Source organism: Halichoeres trimaculatus, unplaced genomic scaffold, assembly GCF_033239565.1.
Source record: "Halichoeres trimaculatus isolate MK-OKI-2021-1 unplaced genomic scaffold, fHalTri1.1 fHalTri1_scaffold_17, whole genome shotgun sequence".
Classification (NCBI taxonomy): domain Eukaryota; kingdom Metazoa; phylum Chordata; class Actinopteri; order Labriformes; family Labridae; genus Halichoeres; species Halichoeres trimaculatus.
Window position 1 is genome coordinate 11,154,552 of NW_027437195.1, and position 20,021 is coordinate 11,174,572.

The following is a 20,021-nucleotide window of genomic DNA, read 5'->3' on the forward strand; positions in this document are numbered from 1 at the left end:
CTGCATGACAGTTTACCCTTTAGCTAGCTAAATGCTGCATGTAGCTGCCAAGGAATACAGGCAACGTGCCACAAACTTTCTGGCATCAAAGTCATAGCATCACTTTGTAAAATGAAAACATTGTTTGAGCAGAAAATTTGAACACTTTGAGAGATAAAAATTCATAAGATCCAAACCTTCTTTTCCTCTTACTCATTCTGATTCAGTTTAACCCCTGAATATGAGCTTCAGCCAGAGCTTGAGGCGAGTAAGCCCAGTTTCTCCTCATGTCTCCTACTATTAGTCAGCAAAACCCAAGAGGGGGCATAGAGGGGAAGTGATAAAAAGGATAGGACGCGTCTCATCAGGAGGTACAAATGCAAACAGCTGGACAGAAACGTGGGCCAAGAGAAAGCAGATTGCTTAGGGAAGGAAAAAAGGACAGAAAAAAAGACTCCAACAACCCAGAAGAAAAGATAAAATATAACTCCTTTTTCTTCCTCTTCCTTGCTCTTCAGCCTTACTGTCCTCTGAGGGAAGTTCAGTAAATTAAACAGATTGAAAGCCCTCATAGGAGCAATACTTGAACTCTGCCTGCAAAAGAGAGTGCTCCCCATTACTGACAGACACAGAGAGGAAAAAAGGCTGAAATAGCAAGCAAACAGTGCTGACTTCTCTGTGAGAAAAAGCTTGGCTGTAGGTCGATGTGCATGTTGGTTTTCTTGTAGAGACTAAGACAAAAAATCTCTTGTAATTATAAAGCTAAAGCTAGCAGTTAATTAGCTTTGCTTTGCAAACAGAAAACTAGCTTGTTTCTACTATTTTCAAAAAAATGTTATCAAAAATCATTATCAAAAAACTAAATGTGAAATCTTATTTCTTTTAATTTTGCAAATCTGAGGTGTGACTTGTTTTGGTTGTAGGGTTTAATAAAGGCAAGCTATCTGTTTCTCCATGTCTGCCCTGTATTTAGCTAGCTAAATGTTTGCTAGCAGTGACTACTTTTACAGCAAGATTAGCATTAGCATCCTTAGTGGATACAACGTAAGAGAAAGCTGCAAATTAAACAGGGTTAACTTAAGGACATGTTAGGTGTGTGGGTTTCTAGATTACTGCTATACCAACATTTTGCTGGTACTAGCTTTGACTTCAGCAAAATTTGCAACAGTATCCTTTGTAGATACAACATGTAAAAGAGGAAAGTATCATGAACAAAGTTAAGAAAGGCTAACTGTGATGGTTTTAAGACTCTAACTTCTGTTTGCTGGCATTGGTTTTTTTGACACGTATTCATCAAAATGTTTGAATCTCAGTTTTTTCATTCAGGAAAGCTACTTTTACTTTTTTTCATGCTACCTCTTATTTCTTTTCAACTCCCCTTTCCCCTCACTCCCACTGGTTTACACAAGTCTGCATTGTACTGCCATCTTCAACAACCTTACAAGTTTCCCAATTAGCAGCACTGGCAGTAACTTAGCAACTACAACCAGCGAGGAGACAGGAAGTTGTACTAGTTTTTACTCTCACATGAAAGTGACGTTGCAGGTGCCACGGCAGTGATAGGCAGGGTCACCTGTTCAACCCAAGTGTGACCTCTGAAGCAAAATCACCAAAATCTACTGACAGAATAATAATCAAGTTTTAGAATGGCCACAACACACAAATACACCGAGCAAAAACAAAGAGCTTCAGGACAGAATCAACAGCAGCGCACAGATTGTAAAAAAAAAAAAAAAAAAAGCGTGTTAAGTCGTTCTGACCATCTTCTGGGTATAAGCTTTACTCTATCCAGGATTTCAAGATTACACAGCTCAGGGGAATATAATGTGTGTGTGTGTGTGTGTTTAGTCAGTGTCTCTGCGTGGAGGGAGGTTGGGGGATGGGGGGGGGGGGGTGTCACATAAACCAAGTGCGAGGTCAGGTTTGTGAACGAAGGCGAGAGCAGTTGCCATGCCTACACCATGCATGTGCACACAGACAGGCTTATGCTTACACAAACACGCACACACACACACACACAAACACACACATCTCGGGGCTACACAGCCTTGACTTTCCCATTTCCTGACTCGCCAGCCCTGCAGCGCTCTATGGTAGCCCCAGAGGTCAAAAAGCTCATCATGTAAGCTGCTATCCCTGCCTACACACTCTCACCACTGGTAAATATTTAATCAGTGCTGGAGTCAGTCACCACCAAGGGCTGTGTTGAGCACCATTCTGATAAACATACACATATGCACAGCGATCCAAGGATACAGACAGATAAGCCAGAAGTACTTAAGTGTTTCTGCATCTCCATACTTCCCTTTTCCTGAGAGATTCAATACACCTGAGAATCAAATTATTCAGCTGCATCCCTCTCTGCGGTTTCTTGCATGCTGAGTCTCTGCAGTCACACCATTTTGAGCTGTGTGATATCATTTTATGCCCACAACCAAAGAAAAATATGCACCAGCGGTGGCCACCGTTTCCTCAGCTCCTGCACCCCTCCGAGGACATTTACTCCTCCCTTCATTCCCTTCTCTCTCATGTTCTTTACAATCCCCTTGCTGCCTTCTTCCCTCCAAAGTGTCCTCTTGTCACTCGCTCAGTGAAGCACAAATAGCAGCTGCTCAGCACCTACAGTTGCAGTAAAAAGCCATCATTCAGACTAGAGACTACAAAAATGTCAACATCACCAATAGAAAAGGCATTACTTCTTCCTTCCCCTCAGGCTGGGAAGGTGGGAGTTCATGTTGAAGTGAGAATCACAGTAGCAGAAAAAAAGACGGCAAAAGGACACACAGGGAGGAAGCACCTCTGCTTAAGCAGTGTGTTGACTACATCCTGCCTTGCTTTTAAAAAGATTTACTGAAAGATGTGATCCAGCAACATTCAAAACAAGACATTTGGAGAAAAAAACCCTTCCTATGTGTTTTTTCATTGAGATTAGAATGAAGAGTTTCACATGGAATCAGATCCAGGCCTCTCATGTTGAATTCTGTCGTATCATTTAAAACACGTCATCTGCAAAAGTGTGCAGCGTTTTTTAGTGTTTTTTAGTGTTACAGTACCTTTGACTTGGAGGCTGACATGCACTTTTCTGAGCACTTTAGGGACATCTCTTTAACTCTGAAAAGCTTTGTTGATCTTTATCTTAATCTAATCAATCATCTTAACAAAATTGAATTTCACCTCTTTATTGAGACATAAATAAAAGCTGTAGTGTCTCTGTGAATAGTTTGGTATGGTTTGGGGAAAATACAACAAAGAATCTTTTCTGAAGCATCATTCACTTCCACGCAGTTCATTCACATTCTCACTCTATTGCACACACTGACATTTAGTAAAGTATGATGTAAATACAGAGGCTGTGGCCTCAAATATGCTCAAGATGTCTCAACATTTAATCTTAATCCTGGCACAGACATGCTAAGCCAAAGTGTCAAAAAGTCACTATGATATCACACCTTGTTACATTTGGAGACAACCACATAACGACTACAGAAACCAGCTGCACTCAACTTCGAGTTAAGGTTACTGCTTTGATTTCCTTTTTTCTCTTATTACAATGCAGATTAGCTTTAATGGTGTCTTGTATCATGATGGATGAATAATGTTTAAGATAAATGGTTCTGAATTAAAACCAGGTATTAAGCGCAGGTTATTAGCTTGGTTAAAAAAGCAAATCACAGTTAAATGAGACAGTAGCAGCTCCATTAGAACAGCAGGTTAATGTGTTCAGGCTGGGTTAATGACATCAGGCTGATTTACAAACCTCCTCCTGAAAGCTTTGCTGGGTAATCTGTAACTCGGGGCGGTTCAGGTTCAGCTGTCTTACTGTCTTGTGGGTTCACCTGTAACGTTATGGCTATTGTTGAACTCAGGAAAACAGGAGGAATTTACCTAAAAAATAACAGCCTTTTTTGATTATTGATGATGGATAAAAATAAATTTCTTCATTACATTTTTCAAAATAAATGATGGAAACCCTTCATTTTCAATGTTCATGCTGTTTCTAAAAGCACATCTTTATCGTAGCTGTTTGCAACAACAACAACAACAACCAGGTCATACAGAGGTTAAAACAGCCCTGATCAATATTCTCATAATGGGTCATGTTCATCTGCGTGAGTGATTTCCATCTTTTGACAGCTCTCACCTCATATGACCTTTTTTATATAAATTCACCCAACTGTAGCACCTCCAGGCAACTGAAGCTGTCATAAGCATTGTTTCAACTTTATGACTGAATCCATCTGCCAGGTTGCTTCAAACTCGTCCTTTTCTACACTTGAGAGCTAGCAGATCATCGTTAGCTTGGCTAACTGCCAGACAGAGAGTTGTTGGGTAATATCATCCCCCCTGTGATGAAACCTCTCCTGTGACTGTGTCTTCTGTCTGAGCATCTCATCAATACATCGCAACATGACCAAATGTGTCACAGCATCTGTGCTGTCACTCCAGACTCCAAGCTTTCTTTCTCAGAGTTTGTACTGCACAGTGATAGTGTGCATCAAACCAATTACTTATAACTCTTTTATAAAACACACCATTTCTATACTTTGACTATAAACTTCTTAATCTATAACTGGGAAAACAAATCTCCACTTGTTCTGACAAACAAAATATCCTAAAGCCATTTGTTGACCTAAACTGCTTCTCTAGTTCTAATTTTTGGAATGTGAGACTTAATTTAATTTCAAGCATTTCATATCAATTTGCAACTAACATTTTTTTTTCATATAAACAAAAAAAAGAGAAAATGCCTCCTGACCCTTCATTTAGAAGCATTTGACAAAGTGGTTATTGTATTCTCAAAACTAATAAACATTTAGTTGATTTTAACAGAAATTAATACTTCCTAGTAGGGCTGAAGAATTAATCGAATTTAAACCGACATCGCAGTGTAATAGAAGCATTTTTCAAATCGCAAGGGCTGCAAGGAAAAAAAAATAATAATAAAGTGCAGTTAAAAAGTGAAATCGACACGTTTCCATATTTCAGTGGTTGAGTCACAGGTTTGGTCTTATTCTCGTTTCCACACTTTATTTAGTGTGAGATTCAAAGACGAGAAGAAAAATATTAATTCTTCTGATTGTTAGTCATACCAAGCCTGTTGTTCTGCAGTGTTTTGATCTATTCTCTGATTTTATTCAATAAAATTAATAAAATTATTATAAATCTACAAGGTCTAACATTAAATCAATCAGTCAATATTCTACTGTGATTGTAATAGTTTAACAAAGATATGTTATTTTTATCAACTAGAAGATAAAGATCCCAATCGCAAAATTGGTAAAAAAAGAATTGCGCTTAGATTATTTTCCATAATTGTTCAGCCCTAAGTTAGCAAAAAATAGTAGGAGCACTCCTCAGCTGCTGAGAACTTGACTTCTGCTTTTTTTTAAGTTGTGTTTAAGTGTCACTTCACCATAAAACACACAACAAAAAGAGCAAAAGAGAGGCTGGAAAGGGAACAGTAGCCTGTCAGGGTGCCTTACCAACTGCGGTCACATTCACTTTCAGGCTAATGGCTCAGTAAAAGCACAGGAGGGACAAAAGCGGCGTCACTGGCCGGATAAATTCCCCAGTGTGTTCACTGATTTTTACACTTTATAAAAGACTCAAACTGAAACAGAGAGAGGTAGAGAAAGAGAGGGTGAAAGAGAAAAAGTGTCAGTAGACAGAGGATGGCTCATTAGTGGTGTGGATGTTTTCTCCTGGGGCAGAGGACCAACTTAACCTCACTGACACCAAACCCACACAAAGACACACACACACACAACCTCACACTGAGGGCGACCACTTTTTTCTGTTTTGAAGCCTTTTCCAGGTTTCAACTCAAGTCATCCAACAAGGGCAGCCTCTTTCTCTCTCTTTTCATCTCGATTATTCCCTTCATCCCCCCACCGCTCCTCCCATTAGGTCGGCTGGAGCCAGGTAACTCCCATGGCTAGAGTAGATAACAGCAGCCATTATCAGATTCCCAGCATTTAAACAGCAGCTTGGCATCGATCGCTGCAGCTATACTGGTCTCAACTGTCCTGCCTGCATGGTGCCAGAGCAGTCTGATGGAGAGATAAACCCCCGTATGCTACAGCTATGATCTAATCCTTCAGTGCCACAAATTTCTCTTAAAGACTTCTGACTCAATCTCTCATATTCATGTCAGAGTCTGTCCTTATATTCTGCTGTCTACCTCTACTGCAGACTCACAGGCAGATAATCCAGCCGCCTGTTTGCAGAACATCCTGATTAACATGATTACATAACTGATCAGATTACTGAAATACTCCCAATCAATTAAAACAACATGTAATGTACATAATTAGCCAGGCCTGAGTGATAATCGAATATAATCGACTTCCAGCCCAGGCATGTTGTGGTGATATGATTAGGGATTTTCCAATCAAATCTGCTGGATTGGTATCAGCTCATTGTCACGTAGATCAGGTTACCGCCATGACGTTACGCGTCTAGTCACTTTTTATTGTCTGAATAATCTCCATCTACAGATTCTACATGTGCAAACCCGTTTCCTTGAGGGTCTGTGTATGGGAAGTGATCTGGTTTTTGCTTTGTAACACATTGTAACACATTTGAAGTCGGGCAGCATCGACCAATCATGCATCAGCAACAACCTGCATCATGAATTTGTTTGATCAATCTTCCTGTAACCGAGGAGAGAAACCATGAGCAGTGTTTACAGCACATCACACAAAGCAGCTTCAGAGAAAGTTCGATAGTGACTGATTCAAGATTGAGGTCTGGATAAAAGTTTGGTGCCATGAAGTTTCTATGATTGTCTGTTTCTTCTCACACATCAAGCTCTAGCTTCATAAAACCTCACAGTGAGACATCATAGAGGCACAGACACTACTAAAACCTGACTTTTGTTGGACAAACTTTCCAAATGTTATCCAAACTTTACCTGTTTTATATCGTACTACTTTAAACTTATTCTTATTTTCCATTTTCATTGTCTCTGACATCTATTTTGTTAAAATCCTGCTGATTGGGGGTGTCGGTTTGGCCACATGGTAAAACCAATTTGTCCCATAAACAGGGATGCTCCAATACCGATCAGTGGTATTGGTTATAGGTGTATTGGTGCATAGGGATGGGTACCGAGTTAGGCACTTTTGTAGGTACCGACCAAATTCTGTCAAAAGTACCGGGTACTGATTCACATAAAATCAAAAGGTACCATGTTTAGGTACCTAAACCCATCCTTGTGACTGTGAGGGAATGGAAGAGAAGGCAATTTTCCATGCTGGACATGAACCTAGCATTGCAAGTTTAATATATAATGAAGAAAAAAAAAAGTTAAATTAAAGAAATTTGAGATCTAATTATTATTTCAGTTTATTAAATTGCTATTCTTTACCACATGAACACAAAAAAGTACCTGAAAATGGTACCATTAAGTACCGCTACCTATTGCCGGGTACCGGACATCGGTAGCGTATCATATTAAATGTGAAAGGTACCCATCCCTATCGGTGCCCCTTAAAGCTGGGTCGGTATCGGTGGGAAGATCCATGGTGCCGAGTCACGCAAATAGCTCTATGCATTTTTTTTTTTTAACCAGCGCCATTTGCTACTTGTTTGAAATGTTGCCTTTGTTGCTTTGTTTTCTTTTTCCTGCATTACCAGTCAACAGGGTATAAAAGTTTACATTTGAAAATATCTTGTGTACATTCTTAAATATTTCAAAGTTAAATAAATATTGACTTTAGTCCATAATCTCGTTTTTTTGCCTTTTACCCAAAACATTACCAGTCCTATCCAACAGTAGGGCATGCAAGTTATTATCCAACACTGATATCAGATCGGTATCAGTATCAGTTAATACTAAAGCCCAGGTATCAATGTGTATCGGAACCAGATGAGTTGGACCAGTGCATTCCTGCCCATAAACAGGCTACAGTCCTTTATCGGGTGACTTGGGACCCTTTGCCTCATATCACTCCTCACTCCTAGTTTTCCACTTTATCCATCTGAATAAAAAAAACAACACTACCCCTAAAAAACTGAAAAAAAACCCTGATAAATGTATGACTTGCATGTTACAAAGACTGCCTAGCAAGGGACAGAACTTGAGATTTTAATAAAAGAGTGCTTTGCTTAAAAAAAAAAAAAAAAAAAAAAGAACCTCATAACAAAGGACCTTTGAAATGTTAGGAAAAAAGAAACATAAATCATTTGGTAAAATTGGGATTTAATATGAGAAGGAAGATAATCTTAAAAAGAGAAATCTAAAATATTTTAATCTAAAATGACTCCCACAAGAACTACATAAAATCGACAAGTTAATAAAAATAATTTTTACTGCCTGTTCTATCTGACTTTAATTTGCAATTCCATGTTTCTTATCAAAATCTTTAATAACTTTTATCAAAGATGTAAGAACGGTCTTATCAATACAGGACAATTGAACTAAAACAGTATTGAATTAAGTTGTTTCTGAATGTTCCTTCTCTTGCCATCTGGAAAGTCTCGGACCAACTCAGCTCCAGTGTACCTTCTCCTTTAACTCAAACCGGTCTTCACATCCTCATCTGAGCTCACAGCTCTGCCTCAGTCACAGCACATTGTTCTGAGCTGAAAGCAAAGACGATGTGCTCTTTAGACTGTGTCTCCCTTGAGAGTGAGGACAGTGTATAAAAAAGAGACTTAGCAGCAGAGAACACTTCCTCACCCTCTGCTACACGATTGGAGCGTAATAGTCTGCAGGAGGAAACAGGATCACGTTTCAGAGCTGGACAATAAAGCGGAGAGGGGAACCAGGCCAGGAGGCAGGAAAAGGCTGACTCAATGCTTCTCAGTGTGTGTGTGTGTACTTGTCTCTTATGTGAACAGAACTCATGAGGACATGCTGCTTGTGTAATAATACTGCCCTATTATATTGACCCAGACACATCAGAACACAGAGAAGCTGGACAGCGGCTTGCTCCGACAGTATTCAACACATTAAATTCTCTCCCGCAGATGCACTTTGAGTGCCACTGATGTAATTTACAGGGATCTGTGTGAGCTTGGCAGCTCTCTGTCTCTCCTTTAGATGATTTAGAAACGGCTCAGAATGAAGATATACACCAAGATTCGTCTTTTGAAGGAATCTGGCCTTCAAAGAAAAGCAGCAACAAAAGCCAAAGAATTTAGGAGTGTTGTCCAAGTTCTCACTTTAATTTATCGGACACTAAGCTGCAAGAATATTGGCACACAATTCTGTGTGAGAGTGTGTGTGTGCGAGTGTGTGTGTGTGTGCGTGCATGTCTTTGCATTTGAGTGTGTTCCAGAGATGCAATGTACCTTGACAGCAGGCGTGACTCCATCCTCAGTGGTGCTCTGCCCATTCTGTGAAAAAAGCAGATAGGAGAAATGGTCAGAAAGTGTAACAGTGCAAATACCGTGTGCGTGTGCAGAGAGAGGGGAGTCACAAAGAAAAGAAAGAGAGGCAGAATATTTGCAAGACTGTGTGGGTGGCAACAGTCCATTGTATCTAGCACTTTGCTCCTCGGCTGGCAAACCTAATAATGTTAGGCTGCGACACGAACGCACATCCTTCATCCATCCCCCCAGCAGGTAAGTCTCACTGACAGGGGTAATTATTGTTATTTGGGAAACAACGGCTCACCTGAGACTACTCACAACCTCTACATTTTGTTTCATAGAAGGTAAGTGGGTGGGTAACTTTACACAGACAGACAAAATATGGATCTTGTTCTGTGGCAAAGAAAAGAAGAAGAAGGTGGTTTTGTGGAATAACTGTGATATCACTGCCCATGAAAAAGCCACAGAGGATACACAAACACGAGAACGCTTAAGCAACAGGCCACTTTTGGTCATAGGGTGTCCACTGACTCATGGTGTTCATACAATGAGAGAGGAAACAGTTTCCTCAGAAACCAGGAAGTTTTACTTTAAGGTTTGTTTTTGTGTGTGCGAGCTACTTTCTTTCTGTGACCCAGTGAAGCTGCTCTAGGCCAGACAAAAAGGAAACAAAAAATGGAATACAAGTTCACTGATCTGCCTCATATCCATAATGGTTACAGAAAGAAACATGTTCTGGTCAGTCACAGACTCTTGTGATGACATTGATCATATAGCATGCTGTATGTAACTGATCTGGCAAATGGCATCACTGCAATTCAAAGTGACAGCACATTGTGAGGCCAAAGGAAATCAGATTCTGTTTGCTATACTAGACACAGACACTACACTGTTAACAGCCTGTTAACAGAAATGTTAGAGATGCTAACTTTCCATTGTTAATTTGCAGGTATTAAAGGAGCTAATTTTATCTCTCAGTATTTCTGAGTTATATAAACTGCTCAAAAAAATTAAGGGAACACTAAAATAGCACATCCTAGATCTGGATGAAATATTCTTATTAAATACTTTGTTCTTTACATAGTTGAATGTGCTGACAACAAAATCACACAAAAACTATCAACGGAAATCACATTTGTTAACCCATGGAGGTCTGGATTTGGAGTCACACTCAAAATTAAAGAGGAAAAACACACTACAGGCTGATCCAACTTTGACGCAATGTCCTTAAAAACAAGTCAAAATGAGGCTCAGTAGTGTGTGGTCTCCACGTGTCTGTATGACCTCCCTACAATGCCTGGGCGTGCTCCTGATGAGGTGGCGGATGTTCTCCTGTGGGATCTCCTCCCAGACCTGGACTAAAGCATCAACTCCTAGACAGTCTGTGGTGCTCAATTGGATTCAGGTCTGGGGAACGGGCGAGCCAGTCCATATCATCAATGCCTTTGTCTTCCAGGAACTGCTGACACACTCCAGCCACATGAACTCTAGCATTGTCTTACATGAGGAGGAACCCAGGGCCAACCGCACCAGCATATGGTCTCACAAGGGGTCTGAGGATCTCATCTTGGTACCTAATGGCAGTCAGGCTACCTCTGGAGAGCACATGGAGGGCTGTGCCCCTCAAAGAAAAGCCACCCCACATCATTACTGACCCACTGTCAAAGCGGTCATGCTGGAGGATGTTGCAGGCAGCAGAACGTTCTCCTTGGTGTCTCCAGACTGTGTCACATCTGTCACATGTGCTCAGTGTGAACCTGCTTTCATCTGTGAAGAGCACAGGGCGCCAGTGGCAAATTGGATTGACTTGGAGTTACACTGTGTTGTTTAAGTGTTCCCTTTATTGTTTTGAGCAGTGTATTTTGCCCCCTTAAAAAATAATACATTTAAAGTATAAAACAAGTTACATATAAAAACTGGTGCAATTTGGGGGGAAAATTACCTACTATACAGGTGGGTAACAAAGTTAAGTATTTTTCAGGGTCTAATCTTATATGTTCACAGAGACACCTCAAAACAAGTTCTGTGCAATGCTAGAAGCGTTGTTAAGGTCTCTGATGTGTCACTCACTTGTCACAGCCTTTGATGTGGTATTAATTAAAACCTTTAGGCTTCAATCTCAAATTAAGGCAACCTGAGCGACTGATTTTCTCAGGCCTGACAAAGCAGCCCTGGAGCCATACTACACTTCAGGCTGATTGACAAGTTCATTCACTCAAACAAGTATCACAGGCTGAGTATATGAGTAATGATGCATAGTGTTCTCTCACACACATGTGACAGTAAATCCATGCTGATAACTGGCTCCTCTTGTCAGAGATCAAAGAGCTCCTGGCTGGAAAGTCAAGGACTCTGGCCAAGTGTCAGAACACCCTTAATATCAACTCCCCCCGATTCTGCTTCACTTTGTTTTTTTTTTCATTACAGCGGGGCGATCCTGAGGCAGCTCGCTTCCTCCATGCCCTCTTCCACTTCCTCAAGACTGCACTAAACAAGACAGGCAGCGACCCAACACAGCGACAAGCAGGCGCCTTACCAATCACAATCACATTGTGCTGTGTATAGAGCTGTGAATGTAAAGGGAGCATGAGTTGGGACAGGGGAGGCTTCTGTATGCTGATAAAACAACACACTGGGGATCCTATACAATGTCCCTGTAATAACTGGCACAGCTCTGTACATTCTCCTCTATACTGAGACCGGATTTTATTAGGCACTGGATGTACTTCCTATTTTCAGACTAAAGTTAACTCTCACAACAGCAAAGAACTATAAACTGGATGTGCTGGCATCTTTAAAGAGCTGCAGTTCATTTCTTTGTACTAATCTTGATCTAAGAAGACTAGGGCCCTGTGAACACGACAACATTTCATCTGAAAACACTAAAACGCAGAGAGATAAATTTGCGTTTACACAGAAATGAGAGGGACTGAAAATGCTGTAGTAAGAATGCCAGGCCTGTAGTTGGCGCTATAGCTGTCTTATCCAGAAGCCGCTTTAGGGAGATCTCCACTCAAGTAGAGTTGAGCTGGTCATCAGGTGTGTTGGTGAATGCTAAGTTCAAAAGTGGAGCAACAGATGCATATTTTGTTGAAAGGCAGTCAGCAGATTTAGCAGATCGAGCAGCACAACACGGTGGCCATGACGATGTAACAACGGTACTGTTATCCCAAAGCAGAGTGTGACGTCATCGTTTCCACTGAAAACGTTGGCGTACTGTTTACACGGTGTCGGCAGCGTTTCAGAAAAAAATCCCACTCTAGGGGGCATTTTCAAAAGTTTGCATTTTAGGTCAGCTGAAAGGCCGTTTCCATGTAAACGTGAGGCTGAAACGCAACAAAACGTTTGCGTTTCACCCTAAAACTGTTGTTCTGTAAACGGCCCCTAAATAACCCTACCCAAATAGCATATGTTTTACTGATCTAATGGTCAGCATTCAACCCCTTGCAAGCTAATACTACACCGGCTAGCAAGTGGTTGAATGCTAGCATTAGCTGTTGTCTGTCAGAGGCTGACAGAAAAATGTTGTAGCTTGAAAAGGTACCAATAGACAATTGGTTCTTTAGAATTGCATTGTTGTCCTGGTGTATGTACCAAACAATAGCTTAAAAAAATTTCAGTAACATCAAACAGAGTTCAAGTGGCTAGCTGCTAATGCTGGCTTTCGTAGCTTAGTGACTAAATATGTGTGATAGGGCCAGTTTGTCACTATCTACTGTTTTTTTATTTGCATTATTAATCAGAGAGTGTTTTAATGATTTTTTTTCAGCTGGCATACATTTATCTGGCATAAAATTTTGCTTAATAACAACATTTTAGCTTCCCCATCCAGAGTGTAGCATTAAAAAATAAGTATTGCTCTGTCAGTAGGTGCATTGAAATGTCCAAGTTGAACATAAATGTGCTTTAGAAGTCAAAGTTAGAAGAAAACAGAAAAGATACTTGTGTTTTATCTTGTTTTGTTTTTCTTATGTTTGTGTGTGTGTGTGTATGTGTGTCAGTTACATTGTCAGAGTTTGTGTGTGTGCTTCTTCAGCAATGCCTCCGCGACGTTGCCTCTCAACACATTTTGCCCTCATTAGCTTTGCATGGCTGATCCAAGTGGCCCAGTTAATGGTGCTTTCCCTCCCCTGGGCTCCCTTCAATGGGCGCGCAGGCATGCACACACACTAAAGCAACCACATGAATATGCTCAAAGATGAATGCATTAATAAAGAAACGTGATGTGAATGAATTTGGAAACACTGTTATGGAGAGTGTGAATCATACACACAGGTTACAAGCATGCTCAGACTTTTATAGCTCCATCTATAAAAAAACATTTTAATTTCTCAAAGGACTTTTTTACGTTTGGAAAAATTGATCGATGTAAGTAGCGTACGTGGTTGTGTTTGTTTGATAAATCTCTATTTAAGAAGCCAGATTGGAGCAGTGCTGCTCTGTATCCAGGCAACTAAGAATACAATAACCACGCTCATGTCTGTGCCTGTAATCCAATCTGACAAAGTTTCTCGTAATCTCACTCTCCAGTGAGTATTGACAGCAGGTCACATTACTAATGTCCCCCCTTCTGGTCAATGCTGGAAAACAGACAAAAGCTATTTCTAGCTTTCTTTTTAATGGATGCTCTGAAACTTCTCTTAAAGCCAGCAGCTCCAAAGTGGAGGAAGAAATTACTTTCTTTTTTTACCTCCTCAGCTCAGCCTCCTGGCTCACAGGTAACACTAAGCCCAGCACACAGCTTTAGATTTGCAGACATATCATTTTTTTTACTCCTAAATCAAAAGGAATGACACTTTCTTAGTCAAGCTACGTGTTGTGTTATCACATGCCCACCCAGCCCTGCTCAGGTGTTCCACAGGTCACACCCAGATTAGCTGCAGCTTAGCCAACGTGCGTGTACAGGAACACACCGAACATCAAGTGCTCTTAGTGTGCAGCACTGACCACGCCTGGCAAGCAAACATGGCATGCATTCCCCGCTGTTAACCCGACTTTCTCCTCTTCATGCTGTGTTGCATAATAAGTGAAGAGACTCCTCTACAGATGTACAAAGTCTTTTTCTCCCAGCAGCACCTAGGCCTGTTAAAGCTGCTCTTAAGAGCCTGGCTGGAGTAGTCAGAGTGGTCCCATGATTTAAAATCTCAATTACTTTTTTAGTTTGTTTTAACTGATTTGAAGAGGAAGACACAAAACTTTCCAGAAGTGAAAGTGGACTTCAGTGGCTTAGAGCTGAAATCTGCTAACTCAGTCAGTACACAAATTGAGTCTGGAATAGGGTACATTGTGTTTTACAGCTTGACAGTTGCAGTTGCCAGATTGCTGTTGATTTTTAAAAACTCACAATAAATTCTTGGCTTTTGGATGAGCACTGGTATTTTGTTCTTTACTAAATACCAAATTAAATTTGTCAATGTGACCAAGTGACATCACCTGCTGTAGAAAAAGTGCTAAAAAACGCTCCAAAGCATGGAGTCCTCAATGGGCCCAATGTAAAAAAAAAAGGCCCATTTTCACAGCAGAATTTAACATGTTTGAAGCCTGACTCAAAAATGGAGCCAAAGGGAGAGACTTTGTCTTTGTTTTATACAGTCTTTGGAATGAAGGGCAAACTGAATTCAGCATTTCATCCTCTTGTATGTTACACTACGGGTGTTCTGTATACCAGCAATTAAGGGTGGACATGTTACGGATTAACATCAAAGATTATTTTCTGTCAAGTAAAATAAAAACAAACCAAAAGAAAGTGTTTAACTTAGTACTGTACAACTTTTAAAACACTACACATTGTTTGAAAGATGCTATGAGGAGGATTTATTTTCATTGCCCCCCCTCGCCACCTTATGGCCCTGAGTCTTTGCACACTGTCGTACATTACTTTTAGTGAGGCATGTGCTTGTTATGGAATTAAATGGAGATCAAGTCAAAACAAATTTTCTTTGTTCAAGAAAACTTGTTATTGGATACGATGTGCTGAGGTAAGGTATTTATCAGTACAGTTACGTAGCGCTACAGTTTGAAACGTGACATCAAGCCCGCTATATGTTAGCGACATCGGCAGCCTAGTGCTCCGGTGTATCTGTAGGCTAACATGACAACAAGTAAACACTTTCAGTTTGTAAGTAGTTTAGTAGCTATTTATATTTAGCCCAGCTGGCTTTCCGGTGCTTTAAGACATGTTTTTGATGCGTAACGTTAGTAAATCCTGGTTAGCTATGTCCTGCCAGTCATCTACCAAGCAGAGCTAACATAACCTCACTCTTCATTTTATTGATAGACTCTCAAGTTTGAACAGACCACTGCAGAATAACTGCTGACTGTGGGTGGGAATGAACATTATCACAAACAGATTAGCCCCTGAGTTATAGAGTGATACATCCTGAGCTAAAGGCTAATTAGCCTTTAGCTCGGGCTTATCACTCTCCCATTTAGATTTCTTCTGCTCTTCTGTCCCTTTTGTGTCAGACAGTTAGGCTCCAGTGTCCACCATCACAACAAAATCAATCATAGAAATTGTTTTTAACAGAGAAAAACACAGATCTCTCTGTTTTATCTCTTCTCACTAATAGACTTCGTCAGCCGGTCCTGGTCGACCCAAGCTGGAAGCTAAGGGGGAGCAATATAAAATAACGTGTAACCAGCAATATTGGTGCTGAAAATCTCATTTTAAAGTGTCGATTATGATCAGGCAAATATCTAGAAGGGAGACTTTTTCAAGATCACTTTCAAACTCTTCACAGCCGCTCTAAGATAAAACTAAAAGATACAACCAGGTTTTAGTAAGAAAAGCAATGGTTGATTTCTTGACTTTAAAAGTTTGTGTTGAGCCTTGAGGCTGATTTTGAGTGTGTGACACACTGCTACAATTTCACCCCACTTTTGGGGATCAGGTTGCAAACACTGAGACACAAAATACAAATAAGAGTAAGAAAAATGAAAGACTGAAAGTGAAAATGAAGCAGCTAAGGATGAATACAGCACACAGTCACAGTATTTCTGAAATGTAACAATTCATTCACGTCAGGACACCGGGACAGACAGATGGGCAGATAGATGGACAAAGCAGCAAAAAATGTCTCTGGGTACTTTTTTTTTTTTTGTCAGCATTGAAGCATAAAATTGTCAAATTAAAGATGCAGTGAGACAAGGTGAAAAATCAGCATAATGAATACATCACTGAAACCTCATTCAGCGTCTCATCCCAGTTTGGACTTGATAATTTATTGCACTTCAGTTTAAGAACAAGTAAGTATCACTTATTGTATTAAATATATATTTTTTGCAAACAAATCTCAAGTCTAAAGTGGTAACAACGTTATTGGCCACTGCAGGTGGTAGTGATTCAACTGGGATGGGATTGACATAATTTACTGAAGTGCCTTTATCAGAGATGACTCACTGACAAGTTAATTCACAACAGACGTGGTTTGGTGATGAATAAAAGGGTTCAAGCAAACAAACGTTTGTGAATAGCTCTTTTTACACGTTTCCAGCAAAAATTTTCGCTGCACAAAAAAGCTGTCGATCTGATTTCAATTCATGACACCTCTGCTTCCAAACACAGGCGCTCGCATAATGAGCAATGTGGAAGCGGACTTGTCACCAGCTGCCGTATCATTGCACATCATCTGTGAGAGCATTGGGTTGTTTTTTAAAGAGGTGGTTTTTGTTTTTGACTGGCTTTCATTTCCCAAAAAACTGCCTGAAGTGTGTGTTCTCTGTCTGTCCCATCTGTGCTTATGACTGCTCCAAAAGATATGCTTCCTGTCTGACTCTCCAAACATGCTAAACTGGCATGGCCTCCAGTCTCACTTGCTCTTTCTCCTCCGTCTGTGCCCTGAGATACCCCTCTTCCTCTGTCTCTCCAAGCGTGCAGCTGGTTGGAGGGTTGCGATGAAGATAAACGATACAGTTTCTGGTGGGGACAAATTGATCACACACACTGGATTTAAGCCGCAGATGCTTCTGTGTGACACCACAAATATTATCTCCTCATATTTTGTATAAAAGCTAATATTTACACACGGATAATGTTTTTTTTGGCCATGATCTCACCACTTTGGTAATCCAAAGGCTGTGTATTTTTACAGTCTGAAACTTAGCGCTCTTCACAGGCTCTGCACCACCATCTGTTCAGCTGTGATACGCTACCCTGCCAACTCATATGCTGCAGGATACTGTAAACAGTGGAGTCTGCAGGAAAAACGAAGACATGATGACACCGTTTCCTAATGACAAAGTGCTTCTTCTGCAGGTTTTTCATTCATCATAAAGCACCATTAAAAAAACACAACTTCTCTACAATGAAAGCAACCTCTGCGTGTTTAACAATGCATGCTTCAGTTCGTGCGCTCATGCTCTATGAATTAATCACAAAGGTAAATGAGTCAAATTAAATAAGCCTCTGGTGTTTCTAGATTCAGCCTCAGGTCTAATGAACTCATTCAGTATTAGAGGCTCAAGGTGATCATTTTTACTCAATTCTTCTTCCTTTTCTCTCCTTTTGCGAATGGTTCTCCTCCGAGCAGGGGCAGAAAAGTGAGCCTTGTTTCCAGTCAGCCTGATCTCTTGTAAGGCTGATTGAGAACCATGTAATATCATGCACCAAGCTATTCATTAGAGCACGCATAAACACAATAACAGTTCACCTGCTTCATTTGTATTTTCATGTTTAATTAAACAAAGAAGCACTTCATAACATGGGATCAGGTTGCTTTCATGCTGCCCATGTGAGCTCATCCTGACCAGATTATGATGGCTGCTTACTCACCAAGCAACCAGTCTGTTTGAGAGGCAACTGAAGAGGTCATGAATTCTTATAGCGCATGAGGAGGAGAGGGGTCTGGACAATGCTGAGGTCTCAAATCTGCCTCATGTTTATTCTATGAGTTTGGGGTAATCTGTTAGAAGAAAAATGCAGGATATGCAAACTTTACGAAGATTAGTCATAAGAAGATGGCATGAGACTGTTGAAGTGTGCCTAAAAGGAAAGAAGACAGGGCGATGACACTTGTTCCAGCGTGTGATTCTAAAGTTAAACTTAAGGTTACACATTATCGACTTTTTAATGTGCCGCTTGTAGCAGCAGCAGGCAGTGGAAACCACTTTAAAGGTGGGAGCAGTGAGGCAGTGATGATGAGTCTGTAAATTTCCTTTAGATCACACACTGCTCTCCTCCCTCTGGCTGTGAGCTTAGAAACTGAGTTACCTAAGAGTTGTAAGAAGAGAAAGAAGTAAAATGATAACTGCATTTGGGGTACAGTGTTAAATATGCACCTCCTCTAAAACTTGGTAAAAAACTGTGTTTGGTTTTACTCTACTCAGAAATGTACAACCAAGATTAAATAGTGAATTATTAATTCAGTCAAGCCACCTTCAGATTTTTTTTCTACTCAACAACAAACCCAAACTCGGATCAGTCTTTTCAACTTTCACTTCCTCTGCAAACTGGTGACTCCTCAACACCTTGAACTGACTCCTCATTCTTCCAACAAACGCTCACCTGGTGCGCCATTTTTAATTTCACCTTATTCTCATGGACTGAAATATAGAGCAGTCAAACAATGCATGCACAGTAATGTCACCTCCCATTACCTCCGTCTCCAGCTGCACTAGTTCCATCGTGGGCCATGGCTCCGCAATCTGTGCAAGAGGCATTTTCGCCGGATCTCAGTTTTTTTCCCCCTCAAGCTGCTCAAATGTGCTCTCCACTGATTTTTATCAGCGCTGCTCCTCCTGTCAAGTGCGGCTCAGCGAAGAGGAAGAAGAAAGAGCTCCAAAGTCCAGGTAGAGTAGATTTAGCCTATCAGCACTTTGCTCCCGGATCAGAGAGGAAGACGCGCATGCAGACGCTGCGAGCTTACAGCACTATTGTAATCCCCTTGCTCTTGACTCTGGCGTTGGTTTGTCACTTGCGCGTTTGTTTGCAGAGATAATCCAGCAGAAATGACCAATAAAACTCTTCTCTGCAGAGGTACACGCGTTGCTTTCTCTGGGTTTAAGGTTTACGAGCTGGAGCGGAGAGGAAAGCAGTGCCACACACTCTGATCCAAGCTCCTCCAACAGCCTGTGTGTTCAAATACTAATGCCACCTGACGGAATTAACCACAGTCCCTTCTGCGTTTGCAGTCGACGCTCTTATCCCCTTCTGACGTCTTCCTCCCCGTGTGTGTAGCTGTGATTTCTCCACGGGCTGGACACGAACACTTCGCTCAGTCCGCCTGCTTTCCCAGCAGAGTCCTCAGTGTGGCTCTGTAGTACGAGCAGCCTCCAAACTCGAGCTGTTATTGGCAGACTCCAGCAGAATTTCATCCATCCCCCTTCCTTTTTTTCTCCACTCGTCCCGCCCAGGTCCGAGTGCGCCCCTGTCTGGCGGAGAGAAGAACTGCAACTACGTAATGTAAGAAGTGGAGGCTGTTATTCATGAACGAGAGGCTGGTTTCTTTGATGCTTTTGCTGCAGCAGGTGCATCAGGGGGAGAGAGGTCCTCTGTGTTCAAAGCAAAAGCTGTCAGTCAAAGAATGACGGGCTGCTAAAGAGCAAATTAAAAATATGTAGCTGCATAGTTTATAAAATAGCAGGACAGTGTGAGAGTGAAACAGTTGTCCTCTATCATCCAAAAACTCAATACATTTGCTCTTAAGCATGGAAATAGATTCAGAGTGCCGCTTTTAGATCTAACACTTCCTCTAAAAGACAACACACATTGTTCCAGAAATTACATA

At 41.0% G+C, this 20,021-nt stretch overlaps 1 protein-coding gene across 1 annotated transcript in view; it reads right to left on the reverse strand.

Moving 5' to 3' along the window:
- rps6ka1 (ribosomal protein S6 kinase a, polypeptide 1) overlaps positions 1-19,592 on the reverse strand; it is a 59,787-nt gene extending 40,195 nt beyond the window's left edge. The window contains exons 1-2 of the mRNA XM_074691414.1: positions 18,892-19,592; positions 9,277-9,321 (exon numbers count right to left, since the gene is read on the reverse strand). Of these exons, the coding sequence (XP_074547515.1) occupies positions 9,277-9,321; positions 18,892-18,954 (108 nt within the window). The 5' untranslated portion in view covers positions 18,955-19,592. The remainder of the gene's footprint in view (positions 1-9,276; positions 9,322-18,891) is intronic.
- Positions 19,593-20,021: the final 429 nt, after the last annotated feature.